This window comes from Somniosus microcephalus, chromosome 9 (genome assembly GCF_052327205.1).
Source record: "Somniosus microcephalus isolate GS21.2 chromosome 9, FLI_Smic_1.0, whole genome shotgun sequence".
Classification (NCBI taxonomy): Eukaryota; Metazoa; Chordata; class Chondrichthyes; order Squaliformes; family Somniosidae; genus Somniosus; species Somniosus microcephalus.
Window position 1 is genome coordinate 52,828,885 of NC_140995.1, and position 18,415 is coordinate 52,847,299.

The following is an 18,415-nucleotide window of genomic DNA, read 5'->3' on the forward strand; positions in this document are numbered from 1 at the left end:
TGCCCCTAGTTCTAGATTCCCCCACAAGGGGAAATATCCTCTCTGCATCTACCCTGTCGAGCCCCCTCAGAATCTTATATATTTCAATAAGATCACTTCTCATTTTTCTAAACTCCAATGAGTAGAGACCCAACCTGCTCAACCATTGTTCATAAGACAACCCCTTCATCTCAGGAATCAACCTAGTGAACATTCTCTGAACTGCCTCCAATGCAAGTATATCTCTCCTTAAATAAGGAGACCAAAACTGTACGCAGTACACCAGGTGTGGTCTCAGCAATGCCCTGTACAGTTGTAGCAAGACTTCCCTACTTTTATACTCCATCCCCCTTGCAATAAAGGCCAACATTCCATTTGCCTTCCTAATTACTTGCTGTACCTGCATGCTAACTTTTTGTGATTCCTCTGTTCTGCAGCATTTTGTAGTCTCTCTCCATTTAAATAATAATTTGCTTTTTTATTTTTCCTACCAAAGTGGATAACCTCACATTTTCCCACATTATACTCCATCTGCCAAATTTTTGCCCACTCACTTAACCTATCTATATCCCTTTTCAGATTCTCTGTGTCCTCTTCACAACTTGCTTTCCCACCTATCTTTGTATCATCAGCAAATGTGGCTACATTACACTTGGTCCCTTCACCCAAGTCATTAGTATAGATAATCTACCAACATCCTACAGTTAGAATATAATCTGCCCACACCCTACAGTTGGAATGTAATCTACCAACACCCTACAGTTAACTTATAATCTACCGACACGCTAGGGTTAGAATATAATCCACCAACACCCCACGGTTAGAATATAATCCACCAACACCATACAGTTAGAATATAATCTACCAACACGCTACGGGTAGAATCCCTATTGTTAGAAGATATTGGCCCAGAAATTCGGGTCGGGGGCTTCCCGTGGGTGTAAGCCCCGACCTGCACTTACCTTGCACGCCGGCCGTTGAGCTGTAGGGCCCCGTGGAATTCCGCTCCGAGGCCTGGTCCAGCAGCTGGCGCACTGTGCTTGCGTGTCCCAGGGGCGCAGTTAGTTCGATGCATCCCCTGGGATCAGGTGAGCCATGGGCAGCCAATCGGAGGAGGGAAAAGCCCATTCATAAGATTGACAGGAAGACCTGTCAAAACTTATAAATACTACGGCCCCAAAATAAAAAAAAATTTAAATCACACTTTTTAAATAAACTATAAATTACATTAAATAACTATTTTAAACAATAATTTAAATTTTTGAAAAAAATAATTTTATACTCTAACGGGGCTAAAAATAAACTTACCTTGCTTTAAAGTATTTAAAAATAATAAACCTGTGGAAAAAATGTTTTAATTTTATTTAATTGACCACTTACCTTGTAAAAAGCAGGCCTTACGCCTGCTTTTTACATTTCTAAATACTGCAGGCTTACGATCCCGGGAAAACCTGCAAAAAAAAACCTAAGTTCGATGCGCACGCGCAGCCTCTCCTGCGCGCGCGTTCGACCTCTGAACCTCTTCATTCAGAGGAACGGAAGTGCCGGTTTCCCGTGCATGCGCAGTGCATGCAGAAAACCGGCACTTCCATCGGGCCTACGGGTGAGTACCCCGTGCGTACTCGCCCGTGGAGACCCGAATTTCTGGGCCAATGTACCAACGCCCTTCGGTTAGAATATAATCTCCCAACACCCTATGGTTAGAATATAATCTACCAACATCCTAAGGTTACAATGGAATCTATATCCAAACTACAATATTCAATAATAAAAGCAGAACCCATGAGAAATACCTAGGTCCTTGAACAACTGAAAGAGAAAAATACATATTTCAGGCGGTAATGGCTTAACATCTCATGTGGGACCCTTCCTTTTTTTTTCCTCTTTTCAGATGCTGATTGGCTGACCTGCTGTGCCTTTCAGTCAATGTCCATTTTTATTTCAGACCTCTAATGTCCATAGTTTTTCTTTTTATCGCCAGTACATCCAAACTGTACCCACACAACAAAAGTGATCCGTTGTGCTGTGTGCACCATTGTGTGAACACGGAGATAATCAGGTGATAAAGAATATTTGGTTTTAAAGCCAGCGCTATTTTCTTTTGTTCTTTCCCAGCTGAAAGGAGAGAATAGTAACAAATTAGGTTACAAAAATCTTCAAATAAATTAAACATTCAAAAAAATAACTAGTTAAATCAGTCACTTATTGCAAATAAATGGTGTGATACTTTTAATCCATATTTTTTTTTACAAAGACATGTACACTGCAAATCTCTTGTCTGGGAAAAAATCTGAAAATGAAAAGCAACAAGGTTTGCTGTCTGATTGGGCTACTAGCAATGCTTTAAACTGACCATTCATAGAAAAACATGCACATATTTACGAAATTTTTATTTATTGTATTCTTCCGGTACAACGAAAAGATGTCATTTTAGAGCGTTAAAATAAATAATGTGTTTTCTTTGAATGTATTTGTTTGTTTCCATAATTGAAGTTGCTTAAAACAGTGGCTAAATGCCAACTTAACCGAAGAAGACATAAGCAGAGGGGCACAAGTAAGTACTCAACATTTTTCACACATACTAGACCAAAGTTGCTGAGATGAAATATCCATCACTCATAATTATTAAACTCATATACCAAGAAAAAAATAATGCTTCCTCTTGAATTATTCAAGACTCAGATGTTTACAGAGATTTACAGCACACAAGATACTCTGTGGCATGTTTTAACATGAACGGTCTCTGACAATCACTTCTGTACAAAATGAAACCTTATGGTTTCCTGTTAACAGGTTTAGTATACAATATAGTATATACAAACAGCAAAACTAGCAGAAACAACTTACTAGTCATCAACTGCTTTCTTAAGTTGTTTTTTTTAAATTTTACAATGTAAAATAGAAGATATCATTTCTGAGGTAATAATTAACACAATCTTCTCTTTTTGGTTATTTATTGGAAAATAAAGGGGACTTATGTACCATGTAACACACCGGGGGGGAGGTATTAAGAACTTATCAAAAGTACATTTTCTTTTGGTCATCTTTTAATCTCACTGCACTTCCAATGGAGAATCAATATAGTTACTGAGCACCATCAGTTGGAATTAGGTCGTCAAGTACAATTTCTTTCTCATAACAAAACAGTGTTAAAAAAAAAATTAAAGTCCATTTCCCAGATTAAAGCCTATGTGGGTTTCAGCTCTCTTCCTTTTCTCCGCAACTTGCTCCACATCCTAACAGTTAGACACTAATAGTTCACGGTCCTTTTACATCTTCTGGTGGCGGTGCCCGTAACGCTTGTGTGCAGGCAGAGGAATCACAGTAACCGGGAAGTCCTGCACGCCCAGGAGGACCAGGAATACCAGGCTGCCCACTCTTTCCAGGTGGGCCTCTCTCACCATCACGGCCATCCCTGCCAAAGCTATGTTTACCAGGCTCCCCTGTAACAAAGGAAAACAATTCTGTGATTAATACCAATGGCCTGTACAAAGTACGAACAGATTGATGCTGTCCATCTATGCTAACTAAATTTTGAATCTCATTCTAATTTGTTTCCTTCACTATTTCCTCTGATGGCGGGGGAGGGGGGGCGGAAATCAAGAACAAACGGACATAATCTTAAAATTAGAGCTAGGCCATTCAGGAACAATATCAGGAAGCACTTTTTCACACAGAGGGTAACAGAAATCTGGAATTCTTTCCCCCACAAGGCTGTGGATACTGGGACAATTAGAGCATTCAAGACTGAGATCGATAGATTTTTGTTAGGTAAGGGTATCAAGGAATAAGGTGGGTAAAATGGAGTTGCGGTACAGGTCAGCCATGATCTCACTGAATGGCAGAGCAAGCTCAAGGGACTAAATGGCCTACTCCTGTTCACTCCACCTCTTGCAAAGGGACAGATTTATGATGGGTATAGTCCCACAATGCCAGCAGCCATCCAATACTTCCCTGAAGTGACTGGTCACACATGACCAGAGTTACTCATCTAGACCGGGATTTCCTCACCACAATCCCAGTTTGCATCATTCGACCCCGATTACAGCAACAGCCCAGAACTGAATGAAGCCCAAAAGACACATGAAACATCACAACTGTCAGGACCCTTAGGTATGGTAGAGATAATCTGTGTATGTATATACGATCAGAAAAAGGCGAGAGGGAATATATATTTATATATTTTTTTAAATATCATAAAAGCCCTCTCCCCTTTTTCTGGTCATATTAACATGCCTCTCCGCCTCTCCATTTTCAGTTTTGAAAGGGTCCATACCCAAAAGATTAATGGTGAAGCGGCTGGGAGAAAATGCACAGTAGCCAAAAGTCAGAAGACCAAATGTGTACATGATAATCTAAAAAAGCTCGCAAAAACTGAGCAACAGCTTCAAAAAAGCTGATAACCCGAAAACAATCCTGAATACAGACCTATGATATGTACTTTACATAAAGTGTGGCAGGACACATGCTTTTCATAACTTCACAGAATCATACAGCACAGAAAGAGGTCATTCGGCCCATCGTGTCTGTGCTGGCTCTTTGAAAGAGCTGTCCAATCAGTCCCACTCCCCTGCCCTTTCCACATACCCCTGCAAATTTTCCCTTTTCAAGTATTTATCAAATTCACTTTTGAAAGTTACTATTGAATCTGCTTCCACCACCCTTTCAGGCAGTGTATTCCAGATCATAACAACTCACTAGGTAAAAAACATTCTCCTCATCGCCTCCTCTGGTTCTTTTGCCAATGACCTTAAACCTCAATCACAGCTTCTCCAGTCTCTCCATATGACCAAAGTATTTCATCCCTGGTAGCATTCTGATAAATCTCCTCTGCACCCTCTCTAAGACCTTGGCACCTTTCCTAAAGTGTAGTGCCCAAAACTGGGCACAACAGTCTAACTGAGGCCTAACCCGTGATTTAGAAAGGTTTAGCATAACTTCCTTGGAGGAATTTTCTGGGGGGTCAGCAGGTGCGATTGGTGGCGGGTCGTGTGGGAAAGTGGGGTTTTTTTGACAGCGGGTCGACACGCAGCGGGGTGGGGGGGCAATTCAGATCATTATGACCTTGTTAAGAGAGGATTAACAACAATTTTGAGCTCACCTTTAGAATTTACCAGCTCGCCAACGGGGTCCACGCTGCTCGTCTGTTAAACTGGGCGGGAGTTGAATGGCCATGGAATCATCTCATTACTTGACAACTTGAAATATGCCATAAAAGCTCGCATCTCACAGCTGTTTACTTTCCAAACTCAGAAGCTGTTGCTTACTGCATTTGGAAGACAGATTGAGCTTTGTGCAGGTTGCAAGTGTTTGGACCAAACTCTCTATCCAATGTCATCACATGGAACAAAATTGACAGATTGCTTCTGTCATCTCAAGTCCACCTACCATCTATTCCATCAGCATGGGTACGGTTTATACTCTCTCACCTTAGTCATCAGAATCTGACCACGATCAGCCGCAACACCGGCATCACCGGCACACCAGCAGCACCAACAATCACACCAACCTTCTCCGCAATCGCCTGATGCTGCACAGGACCTGACCACATTGCTGGCCAGGACGCCAGGGTTGGCCTCACCATGGCCACATTTACTTCACTTGACACTGCACACCCTGGTTGCCACATGATGTGTCAGGTTGGCACCACCCCACACCAACAACATAAATCATCCCTACAATGGCCAAACCATTCCTTTCACACTCATCAGCATTGCGGGGGGAGTGCCGTTATGTCTCACCATTCACTACAATTTACGAAGCCACTTCCAAAGGTGCACACAAATCTGTCCAAGAACGCAAAGTGTTGAAAATAAAGATTTCAATGTTTGACAGCACATTAACAGAAACTTCACATGAACATTGGCTAAAACACACAAGTGCTTACCCTTGTGTTGTTAATTGGTATGATTGCATTAGGATGAGGGTGAGTGTGAGGGGTGGTTAGTGAGATGGAGAAGTGATAATGTAGATAGAGAGGGATGTGTGGAGGCGCAAGGTTAATTGGTGTGAGTAAGGATGTGCAGGAGTAGGGTAGGGAAGACAGAGTGATGGGGATGTGATGAGTGGCACAGCAGGATGAGATTGAGTGTGGCTTTGCAGTAACATTTCGTGATCTATTGAGATCATTGAAAGGTTTGTGCCACTGCAGCTGGGTCCTCCTGACTATATCCCTGCTTGTGCCCTCTTGTGCAATGTGCAACCAGGATGTGTTGGTCTCCTGGGGAGGTGTCTTCCGTCCATTGGAAGGGAAGGTGATCTCCCTGTGTGCTGTCATGGGAGAGCATAGGTGCAGCCATGCACCTCTGTGCAGGGCTTGTCAGTGTTTGCAGCACTTCAATGCTGCAGAACACTGACAGCACAAATGTCAAAGTGAATTTTCGCATAGTCCCTTTAAGGAAACCGGCTGATGACGCATCATCAAATTACGTCATCAGACCCGCTTCCTTCAATTGGACCGGGAAGCGCGCTGGGTGGGCTTAACAAGCCCAATCAGAGGAAAGTCAAGTCGGAGGCCGGGATGGAGCCAGCAGCAAGGCCGCGACCTGCCACGGACCCGCCAAGGTAGGGAAAATCACGCCCCTTGATTTTGTACTTTGTGCCACTATTTATAAAGCCAAAAATCCCATATGTTTTTTTAACAGTTTTATCAACTTGTCCTGCCACCTTCAAAGATTGTGTATGTAAATCCCCAGGTCTTTCTGTTCCTCCACCCCCTTTAAAATTGTACCATTTAGCTTAGATTCCTCATTCTTCCACCCAAAATGCATCACTTCACACTCCTCTACATTAAATTGCATTTGCAATGTGTCTGGCTAAGTCTGCTACTATCCTCCACACTGTTTACTACATTTCCAATTTTGCCCCCTATACCCAAGTCCAAGTCATTAATATATATCAAAAAGAGCAGTGGCCCTAATAACCACTACTCTATACTTTCCCCCAGTCTAAAAAACAACCGTTCACCACTACAATCTACTTTCTGTATTTTAACTAATTTTATATCCATGCTGTCACTACCCCTTTTAATCCCATGGGCTTCAATTTTGCTAACAAGTCTATTACGTGTAATGATCAGTTGGTAACTGAGAGGAGAGGCTGAGCTGCTGCTCAGCACCCATGCTACTGTACCTCATACATGAGTCAGCACCTTCAGAAGAGGGGGAGGAAAAGGAAAAAGCAGAATAACAGCTGCTCCCAGTCAAATCAGAGTGCGCTATAATCTCGCCTATATTGTACGCCACTGCACCACGTTCAATAAACTCCATCATACAATTCATTCCGTTGCAGCAGCTGTCAAACTGTTACACACACATGCAGCTACCAGATCCTTTTAATAAACACAAGAATGATTCAAAGGTGCTGATGATTTATAAACATATACACAGCTAACAAATATGACACTAGGGAGGCTAAATTGGATAGCCCCCGAAAACGAGCGTGGAGATCGCGATGCGCGATTACCCCGCACCCGTTCAATATAATTCAGGCAGCACGCCATCTTCATGTTGCCTGCTCGTTATCATGATTTCTGCGTGCAGCCAGCGCTAACCTCGCTGTTCATCTGTCTTCCAACAGTTTACTAGGATTGTAGAGGCACGGCCCCTGGGGAGTGGCAGTGACTCCAGGGAGCATGAAGCTGCTGTCCTCCCTCAGGATGACAGTATTTGTGATCCCATTTCTGCCACTCCGCCAGTGCCCTTGCTGTTGCCTGTCAGCCAGCCAGCCGGACAGCTGCTGCCCATGTCGAGATGGTGCAGTCTGACGCTGGGCCTTCTAGGCCCAGAGCTGCTCGAGGTCATCCTCCAAGGCCATCTGCAGTCTCCTCCACTGAAAGTCAGCAGCCTTCCACCAGCTGCAGCCACTGGTGTAGCACTTCATAGGAGCACTAGGACAGGCAAAGACACACAGAAGACAGGCACTAAGAGAATGCACAAGGGTGAGTAGTTTAAGTTTGTATGCAATATGGCATGATTTAACTTATAAATTTGGTTTGGAATGTGTATTTTGTGTTGGCTTTTATTTTTGCATTGTGGTCAAGAGGATGATGTGATGGTCAGTGACAGAGGGAAGGTAAGGTGTGTGGAACGGTTGGTGAATGGGGAATTGAGGTTGAGGTTACTGATTTCACACTCAAATTAGTTCTTCACGTACAGCCCGAGCAGAAAGGGGCTGTCTAGGTTGCAGCCTCCCTTCCTCTCCCTCCTTTTCCGCCTCCTCCTCCTTGTTTCTTCTCTTCTTGCAGCTTGTCCTGCTCTGTGTGCCCTTTGCTCATTCTCCCAGTCATGCTCAATTCCAAGAGGAAGACCTACTGGTGCACCCATGTCTAGGAGTAACTGATCTGTGCAGAAGCCTTACAGTCAGCAAAAAGTACTTCAGCACCTGCCAGACCATTCCCTGTAGATTTTTTAATCTTGAAACAACTATGGAAAGCACCAAAAACGTATTGTAGCAACAGTCTGAAGAAATCAACCAGCAACTAACCTGTAATTAGTTGATGATCCCTTTAAATAGCACTAGTGAAGTGAAGGGTCCTTCATGCTGCTTAATACGTGTTCAGTTGTGCAAGGTTCAGAGAGGGAGTCGGCTGGTGTGTGGAGCTCCAAAATGGCAGCGCTGGCATCAAATCAGCATTGCACACTGATTGATGTCATAATCTGCCCACTCTGCATACTTCCGGTGGACGTTAAGTCTGCGCGCACTAACCCCTTTACCAAGATGATGTCCGACGCACTTCGTGTCAGAAGTGTGCTGGCACCATGGATGCCATTTTGGCACCCTAAGGGCTTTCGTAGTGCCCAAAAGATGGGCGCTACTGTGCCCAATTTCTTGCCCTGGGTGTTTCTATGCTGTTAGCCACAGATGGGCACCAAAAATCCAGCTCGGATAACCACCTCACAAGGTTGATCCTGTAACAAGAAAATTACCAAGTCGAAGCATTTTGATGCTTTTAAAAAAGATTACGCAGAATTATTTAACATTTTTACATGCGCAGTAAGAACATGAAGGGTAAATTCTTATGTTAGCTTATGCAAAGACAAGAGTACAACAGTCACAGAGAAAAGTTGTCCTCAAAACCTTAGCAACCAAAAAGAAACCTGTAAGATGAAGCAACCTGAGCTTAGCATTGTTTGCTCATACCTGGTAGACCTTGTTGTCCTAGAAAGCCCCTGGATCCTCTTCCTGTTGGCCCTCTATCACCCTTATCACCTGATTCACCTGTACAGAAATTCATGTTAGATAAGAATATGGAACTACCATTGTAGAAATAATGTATGAGCTTAAAAAATAAATTTGAAATTTTATAGGAACTATACTTTGTTGCTGCAGTTCTATTACTACAGGGTACGTTAGTAACATGAAGTGGTAACAATCTCCATTCACTTTTTTTAATTCAGAAAACTAGTTGGAGCATGCCACCAAATTTGCAAAAAGTACGATATAAGACAAGGCAAATCAAGAGGCCGTGGTTCGATGACACTAAGCTTGGGTTTAAAATCTGTAGATTAAAATAGGAAGGGAAGCCGAGAGTGAATATAAAGAATTTGACAGGTTTCGGGTGCAGTATATAGGTCAAAGTGAGTGAATAAAAAAGTTTGGCAATGACCTCAAGACAACAGACATTGGGACATCCTTGGAGACAGCAATATCAGCTGATCCAAGATCTACCACTTATTCTGAAGAGCTCTTTGTGAGTCCAAAACCTTGTGTTGTTGATATATTTCAATGGAAGTACAATACTGTCACTTGTCTACCTCAATGGAACGTATTTGGTTGCTACACTGTTTTGCTTCATCTTACCTTTTTGTCCTTTGTAACCGATTATACCAGATGGACCTTTGAGGCCAGTAAGACCGCGAGCTCCTGGTTGTCCAGGGAAACCATTGTCTCCAGGTGGGCCTGGGGGGCCAGATGGTCCGGGACGTCCTGGCATACCCATGATACCAGATTCAGGTCGCCTGAGACTGGCAGCCAAATGAGCCAAGTGTTCTATAAGAGAAAAAAAATTGTAAGTCAAAGTCAACAAAATACACAATACAGGAAACTTTGTGCTATCCGGAGGCGAGCTATCCGGCAATCTGGAGCCACCGGCAAAAATCAGCAGCCGTTTTTTATTCTTTTTGTTTGTTTTTTTTGCTTTGTTTGAACAGTCAAGCTGTGCAAGGTCTGTAGCTATAACAACAGCTTCAGCTACAGAGCTTTAGGGCCACACCCGAGTGTTTAGAAGCTGTTGCTAAGCAACAGTGTTTGTTGTCAAATACGGAGATAAGAATCTCCATATCTCTCAACATTAACTCTGGAGAGTACGGCACTTTTTAGGCAATGGCAGCAGCTCGGTCCCGTGGGTGCCGGATAGCACAAAGTTTCCTGTACCAATAATAACAATTAAATGTATACTGTATTTTTGGTGTGCATTGCTTGATAGTATAGTGTAACATGATTGAAATTACGTAGAATTACATAGAATGTACAGCACAGAAACAGGCCATTCGGCCCAACAGGTCAGTGCTGGTGTTTATTCTCTACACGAGCTTCCTCCCACCTCTCTTCATCTAACTCTATCTGCATATCATCCTATTCCTTTCTCCCTTAAATGCATCTATGCTATTCAACTCGACTACTCCTTGTGGTAGCAAGTTCCACATTCTGTTGGAATGAATGGTTACAATTTCCTTTATAGTGAAGTTTCAAAATCCCAATGTAACTCTCACTATAGTGAATCTTTTCTGATAATGAAACATTGTAGGTAGTAGCAAATAAAAGTTAATTATAAAAAGGTTTGTTGAGCTGCGATTTATTAAATTTGTTGCTTATCTGGTATCATGGGTCTAATTACATACAAGATAAAGCCATCAGATACTCCCTATGGTAACAAGTCCCATTCTAACCACCCTCTGGGTAAAGAAGTTTCTCCTGAATTCCCTTTTGGATTTATTAGTGACTATCTTATATTCATGGGCTCTACCCTATCAAACCCTTACATAATCTTGAAGACCTCTATCAGGTCACCCCTCAATCTTCTCTTTTCTAGCGAATAAGAGCCCCAACCTGCTCATTCTTTCCTGATAGATTTAATCTCTCAGTTCTGGTATCATCCTTGTGAATCTTTTTTGCACCTTCTCCAGTGCCTCTATATCCTTTTTATAACATAGAGACCAGAACTGTTCACAGTATTCCAAGTGTGGTCTAACCTATAGAGATAGTGGATACATTGGTTGTCATTTTCTAAAATTCCATAGATTCTAGAACGGATCCCATGGATTGGAAGGTAGCAAATGTAACACCACTATTTAAAAAAGGAGGGAGAGAGAAAACGGGGAACTACAGACCAGTTAGCCTGACATCAGTAGTAGGGAAAATGCTAGAATCCAGACCACACCTGGAGTATTTGGTCTCCTTACCTAAGGAAGGATATACTTGCCATAGAGGGAGTGCAACGAAGGTTCACCAGACTGATTCCTGGGTTGGGGGGATTGTCCTATGATGAGAGATTGGGTAGACTAGGCCTATGTTCTCTAGAGTCCAGAAGAACGAGAGGTGATCTCATTGAAACATACAAAATTCTTACAGGGCTTGACAGGGTAGATGCAGGGATAATGTTTCCCCTGGCTGGGGAGTCTAGAACCAAAGGTCACAGTCTCAGAATAAGGGGTCGGCCATTTAGGACTGAGATGAGGAAAAATTTCTTCACTCAGAGGGTGGTGAATCTTTGGAATTCTCTACCCCAGAGGGCTGTGGAGGCTCAGTCGTGGAGTATATTCAAGACAGAGATCGATAGATTTTTTGAATATTAATGGAATCAAGGGATATGGGGATAGTGCAGGAAAGTGGAGATGAGGTAGAAGATCAGCCATGATCTTATTGAATGGCGGAGTAGGCTCAAAGGGCCAAATTGCCTACTCCTGCTCCTATTTCTTATGTTCTTATGTTCATTGGCTGTGAGTGCTTTGGGTTGTACTGAGAATGTGAAAGGCTCTATATAAATGCAAGTTATTTCTTTTATAGTTACAGGGTGGCACTGAAAACAAGGCTGGTGAGAGCTTGGAGCAGAGGAAGATTCAGGAAAATTGCATTGGGGTGGTAACAGTCGAGACAAAGATTTCCCATAGCATAATGCATGCTCTAGCGAACCTGGAAAGCGAATCCCAAACCTAACAGCATACTTTGTATAATGCTCCTTTATTAAGACTGAAAAGTTCAACATCTGAATCTACACCTTTAATTATATTGTCCCAAATGTTTTGCTTTCCTATTTTTGCATGGGCAGTCTGCTAGGTAATTTAGCGACTCAAAGAAAGAATTGTGGTTGACGTCCAACCCATGTCCCCATCATTGTAAAATCCATCAAGAACAGGGGAGCAGCATCAACATAACAGGAAGATGGTAAGCTCAACAAGCTACAATTCCAAAACTTTGAAATTGCACATGTGGTTTTTGGTTGTAGATACATGTGCATATATTATATATTTATCTTAACATTCTAGTGACATGTACCAGCAAGAAGTACTTCTAGGTTTTTTTTGTCTGTAGAATTAACAATTTGAACAAATGAACAGAATTGGATGTCACATCACCTTTCAGAACTAACAAGTTCATCTTTGATAGTGAATGTTTTTTTTATTTTAACAGCTAGTGGGCTTGGGTTTTCTGTTCCACTGTGAGAAAATGTATATTACATCAGACTTATGTGATGACTGTATAGTTTCCAATTAGTTTTGTGCTGAACAATGTTCAATCGAATTAAGAAGCAACATGAAACATATTATAGAAATATTTCCACATGAGCACCATGATCTCCAACAGGGAGGTAAAGCACCTCAACACTTGTCTCAGGAAACTGGTGGAATGTTGGGGTAGCACGCTCTCTTTTCCAATTTAGGACTTTGATTTTAATCCTAAAACTTATATTACATCACTGACCAGTCAAAAGTACTTCATTGGCTGCAAAGTACTTTGCGGCATCCTAACGTGGTGAAAGGTGCAATATAAATGCAAGTTCTTTCTTTCGTAACTCAAACTGATGAGGTGAAAGTTTCCCTGCGGGGCATGAGTCCAGATAAAATTAATTTGGCCATTATCAAACCAATTCCAGCAGGTATGGATCTATTTGACAAAGTAGCCTCTATTTCAGCAAAACATGACACTATGTTGCTCACCTTGCTGAGAGAAATCATAAAGATGGCTGGTGTAGGGAGTGGATAAAGTACAATGGGGTGTTTGTCTGATTAAACTGAGGGAACATTTCCATCCTTTGCTATGTATAGAAAAGCCATAAATGCATTCTTTATGCACAAGTTTACAATTTTGCTGTAAATAATTGTTGTTATGATCTGGAATGCACTGCCTGAAAGGGCGGTGGAAGCAGATTCAATAATAACTTTCAAAAGGAAATTGGATAAATGCTTGAAAGGAAAAATCTGCAGGACTTTGGGGAAAGAGCAGGGGGAGTGGGACTAAGTGGGTAGCTCTTTGAAAGAGCTGGCACAGGCACGATGGGCTGAATGGCCTCCATCTGTGCCATCAGGAAACTGCTAGAGGTTATAATTAAGGACAGGGTGATTGAACACCTCGAAAATTTCAGTTGCTCAGAGAGAGCCAGCATGGATTTGTAGAAGATAGGTCATGCCTGACAAACCTGATTGAATTTTTTTGAAGAGGTGACTGAAGTAGTAGACAGGGGAATGTCTATGGATGTTATTTATATGGACTTCCAGAAGGCATTTGATAAAGTCCCACATAAGAGACTATTAACTAAGGTAGAAGCCCATGGAATTGAGGGCAAATTATTGACCTGGTTAGGAAATTGGATGAGCGGCAGGAGATAGAGAGTAAGGATAATGGGCAGGTACTCAAATTGGCAGGATGTGACTGTTGGTGTTCTGCAGGGATCTATATTGGGGTCTCAACTATTCACAGTATTTATTAACGACTTAGATGATGGCACAGAAAGTCATATATCCAAATTTGCCGAAGACACAAAGATAGGCGGCATTATAGGCAGTGTAGATGAAAGCATAAAATTACAAAGGAATATTGATAGATTAAGTGATGGGCAAAACTGTGGCAAATGGATTTCAATGTAAGCAAATGTGAGGTCATCCACTTTGGAACTAAAAAGGATAGAACAGGGTACTTTCTAAATGGGGAAAAGCTAAAAACAGTGGAGGTCCAAAGAGACTTGGGGTCCAGGTACATAGATCATTAAAAAGTCATGAACAGGTACAGAAAATAATTTTTAAAAAGGCTAATGGAATGCTGGCCTTTATATCTTTTTTAAAATTCATTTATGGGATGTGTGCGCCGCTGGCAAGGCCAGCATTTATTGCCCATCCCTAATTGCCCTTGAGAAGGTGCTGGTGAGCTGCCTTCTTTAACCGCTCAGTCCATGTGGTGAAGGTACTCCCACAGTGCTGTTAGGTAGGGAGTTCCAGGATTTTGACCCAGCAACGATGAAGGATCGGTGATATATTTCCAAGTCAGGATGGTGTGTGACTTGAGGACCAGAGTACAAGGGGATAGAAGCTATGCTGCAGCTATGCAAAACCCTGGTTAGAACACACCTGGAGTACTGTGAGCAGTTCTGGGCACCATGCCTTAGGAAAGATATATTGGCCTTGGAGGGCTGCAGTGTAGGTTTACCAGAATGATATCCAGACTTCAAGGGTTAAGTTACAAGGCAAGATTACACAAATTAGGGTTGTATTTCCTAGAACTTAGAAGTTTAAGGGGTGATCTGATCAGACTTTTCAAGATATTAAGGGAACCAGATAAGGTAGACAGTGAGAAACTATTTCCGCTGGTTAGGGATTCCAGGACTAGGGGGTATAGTCTAAAAATTAGAGCCAGACCTTTCAGGAGTGAAATTAGGAAACACTTCTACACACAAAGGGTGGTAGAAGTTTGGAACTCTCCTCCGCAAACTGTTGCTAGGTCAATTGTTAATTTTAAATCAGAGATTGATAGCTTTTTGTTAACCAAAGGTATTGGTTTTGTTAACCAAAGGGATATGGGCCCAAAGCGGGTATAAGGAGTTAGGTCACAGATCAGCCATGATCTCATTGAATGGCGGAACAGGCTCGAGGGGCTGAATGGCTTACTCCTGCTCCTATGTTCCTGTATGAATCTATGATCTATGAATAATAAACAGTGGAATATCTGCCTTGATCTGCGAACATTTGATGCTGACATTAGTTGTTGAAATTGTAATAATTTCCCATTCCTAACATCTACATCCATAACCTTGATGAGCCTGATAATATAAATCTTGCCCAAATGGCGAACATTCGGACCTGTTTTCACTTGCTCAGCACATATGCTCACAGGGAATTGGGATAAGCGGCTCTAAGCCCATAAGAGTAATGAAACAGCTTATTAAAGACTTTCTAAAACACTATACTGCCTAATAATTATTTAAACAGTCACGATTACACTCCAAGGTATCAGATTATCTAAGGATCACATGAGGTTGATAATGATAGGACACATTATTATTCCAATTCATTAATATGCAGTTACATGCAATTCATTTTACAGTAAATTGCAGTTGAAACTTTTAGTCAAAGTTAGGACAAAGCTTAGCAATCAAGTTAGCTGATGTCACAGGAGCTGGGATTCTACAACTGGTCTCAGGGAGGGCGGGGGTGGTGGTGTGGGGGGCAGGTGGAAATCAGGCCGGGTTTTATCTAGCGCACCATTGTAGACGTCAGGTGAGAACTTGCAATGCCCTCTGCAGTCAAATAGACTCCCGATATTTATTGACTAGGCTTACACAAGAATGGTCATGTCGGTGAGGTAATGGAGGGTCACAGGTGTTTGTTGAACTGTACCCCAGCGTGACTCAGTCCTTTCAGGAGAGGGGCAAAAAGGGGGCAGGGGGCTTTCAAGAGTAGACTGATACTGCACTTTCAAAATGATCAGTTAATTTCCTTCTATAGACCACAATTTCATAAAGTCCCAAGGGTTTTCATAACCTCTTCTAACATTTGATCAAATACATTCAATTTTCCCTCACATCTAAAAATTAATCAGTCAAAATTAATATTCTCTAATCATGCATTCTCCCACTGCAAAGCAGATATGGGTGAATCTGGTCATCATATCAATATGACGCAAATGAGCATGAAGCATTCTGTAAATAAACACTGGTGCCACAACGTCTGACTAATGCCCCAGATACCTATCTTGGCAACCATGCCTATTGTCCTGTGAAAATGTAACTACCGCCGCATGCCAAATGGAAGCAATGCTAATCTATTTGTTATTTACTATGAGTCAGAGTGGTGTGTAACACTGAAAATGTCTCAAAATAAAAATTCTGATTTCATTTCTCTTGAGGATTTTTTGCTAGTTGCAAAAGATACTGCTACCATGAAGAACACCTTGTACTTCAGTGGTTGGGGGCGGGAGGAGATCAATGGATTATGACCCTCTCCACCCCTCACTGTCACTTTGAGGTCGGCCCATTTTGTACGTCAGGACTCAGCCAAATTGGACTGAAAATAATTTACTCACTTTAACATTTACATTTCGATTGTGATCGCGTTGTCTATTTGAGTCTGACTCGAACAGCACTGGAGGACATCACTGTGGCAGTGCTGTGCCAAGTTGGCCCAATCTGGATTGCTCCTGGTCTAGCAATGCCACGATTTTAAAATTCTCATCCTTGTTTTCAAATCTCTCCAGGGCCTCACCCCTCCCTATCTCTAATCTCCTCCAGCCCTACAACCATCCAAGATATCTGCACTCCTCCAATTCTAGCCTCTTGAGCATCCCCAGTTTTAATCGCTCCACCATTGGTGGCCATGCCTTCAGCTGCCAAGGCCCTAAGCTCTGGATTTCCCTTCCTAAAACTCAGCCTCTCTACCTCTCTTTCCTCCTTGAAGATGTTCCTTAAAACCTACTTCTTTGACCTCTGCCGTAATATCTCTTTATGTGGCTCGGTGTCAAATTTTGTTTGATAACGATCCTGTGAAGGTTTTACGACAGTAAAGGCGCTATATAAATGCAAGCTGTTGTTGAAAATTGTGAGCAGCTCGTGCCTGATTTTGCAACAAGGACCTTGCCCCACCAAGCTCTTACAACCCGATGCCAAAAAAGAATGTCTACACTAATACTTCCAGTACAAGGGAGCAGCAGCAGAATGGCAGAAATAAAAGTAGAAGCCAGACATACATATAACAGAAATAATTAAGACAGTATTAATCACGGCCACTCTTCACAAGGCTCTTGTGTATCTGTAAAATGCATTTCCCACAAATATTTCCTCAAACTCTTTCTGCTGATATTTTTGCAGATGCAAATTCTTCTGAAGTGAGTGCAGGCTACAGGGTTTTTGCATAAAAATAAAACAAAAAAGGTGACTCAACCATGGCTAACAAGGGAAATTAGGGATAGCATCAGATCCAAGGAGAGGACATATAAATTGGCCAGAAAAAGCAGCAAACCTGAGGATTCAGCAAAGGAGGACATAGGGATTAATTAAGAAGGGGAAAATAGAATATGAGAGTAAGCTTCCAGGGAACATTAAAACTGACTGTAAAAGCTTCTATAGATATGTGAAGAGAAAAGGATTGGTGAAGTCAAGTGTAGGTCCCTTGCAGTCGGAATCAGGGGAATTTATAATGTGGAACAAAGAAATGGCAGGCCAATTAAATACATACTTTGGCTCTGTCTTCGCAAAGGAGGACACAAATAACCTCCCAGAGATGTTGGGGAACATAGGGTCTAATGAGAGGGAGGAATTGAATGAAATCAGTATTTGTAGGGAAATGGTGTTCGGGAAATTGACAGGATTGAAGGCCGATAAATCCCCAGGGCCTGATAATCTACATTCTAGGGTACTTAAGGAAGTGGCCCTAGAAATAGTAGATGCATTGCTGGTCATCTTCCAAAATTCTATAGACTCTGGAATAGTTCCCATGGCTTGGAGGGTAGCTAATGTAACCCGACTATTTAAAAAGGTGGCAGAGAGAAAACGGGGAATATAGACCGGTAAGCCTGACATCAGGAGTGGGGGAAATGCTAGAGTCCATTATAAAAGATGTAATAGCAGAGCATTTGGAAAACAGTGACAGGATCGGACAAAGTCAACATGGATTTACAAAAGGTAAATCATGCTTAACTAATCTACTGGAATTTTTTGAGGATGTAACGTAGGATAGATAAGGGAGAACCAGTGGATGTGGTGTATTTGGACTTTCAGAAGGCTTTCGATAAGGTCCCGCATAAGAGATTAGCGTGCAAAGTGAAAGCACATGGGATTGGGGGTAAGGTACTGAATTGGATAGAGAACTGGTTGGCAGACAGGAAGCAAAGAGTTGGAATAAACGGGTCTTTTTCTGAGTGGCAGGCAGTGACTAGTGGGGTACCGCAGTGATCGGTGCTAGGACCCCAGCTATTCACAATATATATTAATGATCTAGACGAGGGAACTAGA

The 18,415-nt window shown here is 42.2% G+C and overlaps 1 protein-coding gene across 1 annotated transcript in view; it reads right to left on the reverse strand.

Moving 5' to 3' along the window:
- Nucleotides 1-2,180: 2,180 nt before the first annotated feature.
- col9a1b (collagen, type IX, alpha 1b) overlaps nt 2,181-18,415 on the reverse strand; it is a 205,416-nt gene continuing 189,181 nt past the window's right edge. The window contains exons 31-33 of the mRNA XM_085998169.1: nt 9,781-9,969; nt 9,121-9,198; nt 2,181-3,422 (exon numbers count right to left, since the gene is read on the reverse strand). Of these exons, the coding sequence (XP_085854295.1) occupies nt 3,238-3,422; nt 9,121-9,198; nt 9,781-9,969 (452 nt within the window). The 3' untranslated portion in view covers nt 2,181-3,237. The remainder of the gene's footprint in view (nt 3,423-9,120; nt 9,199-9,780; nt 9,970-18,415) is intronic.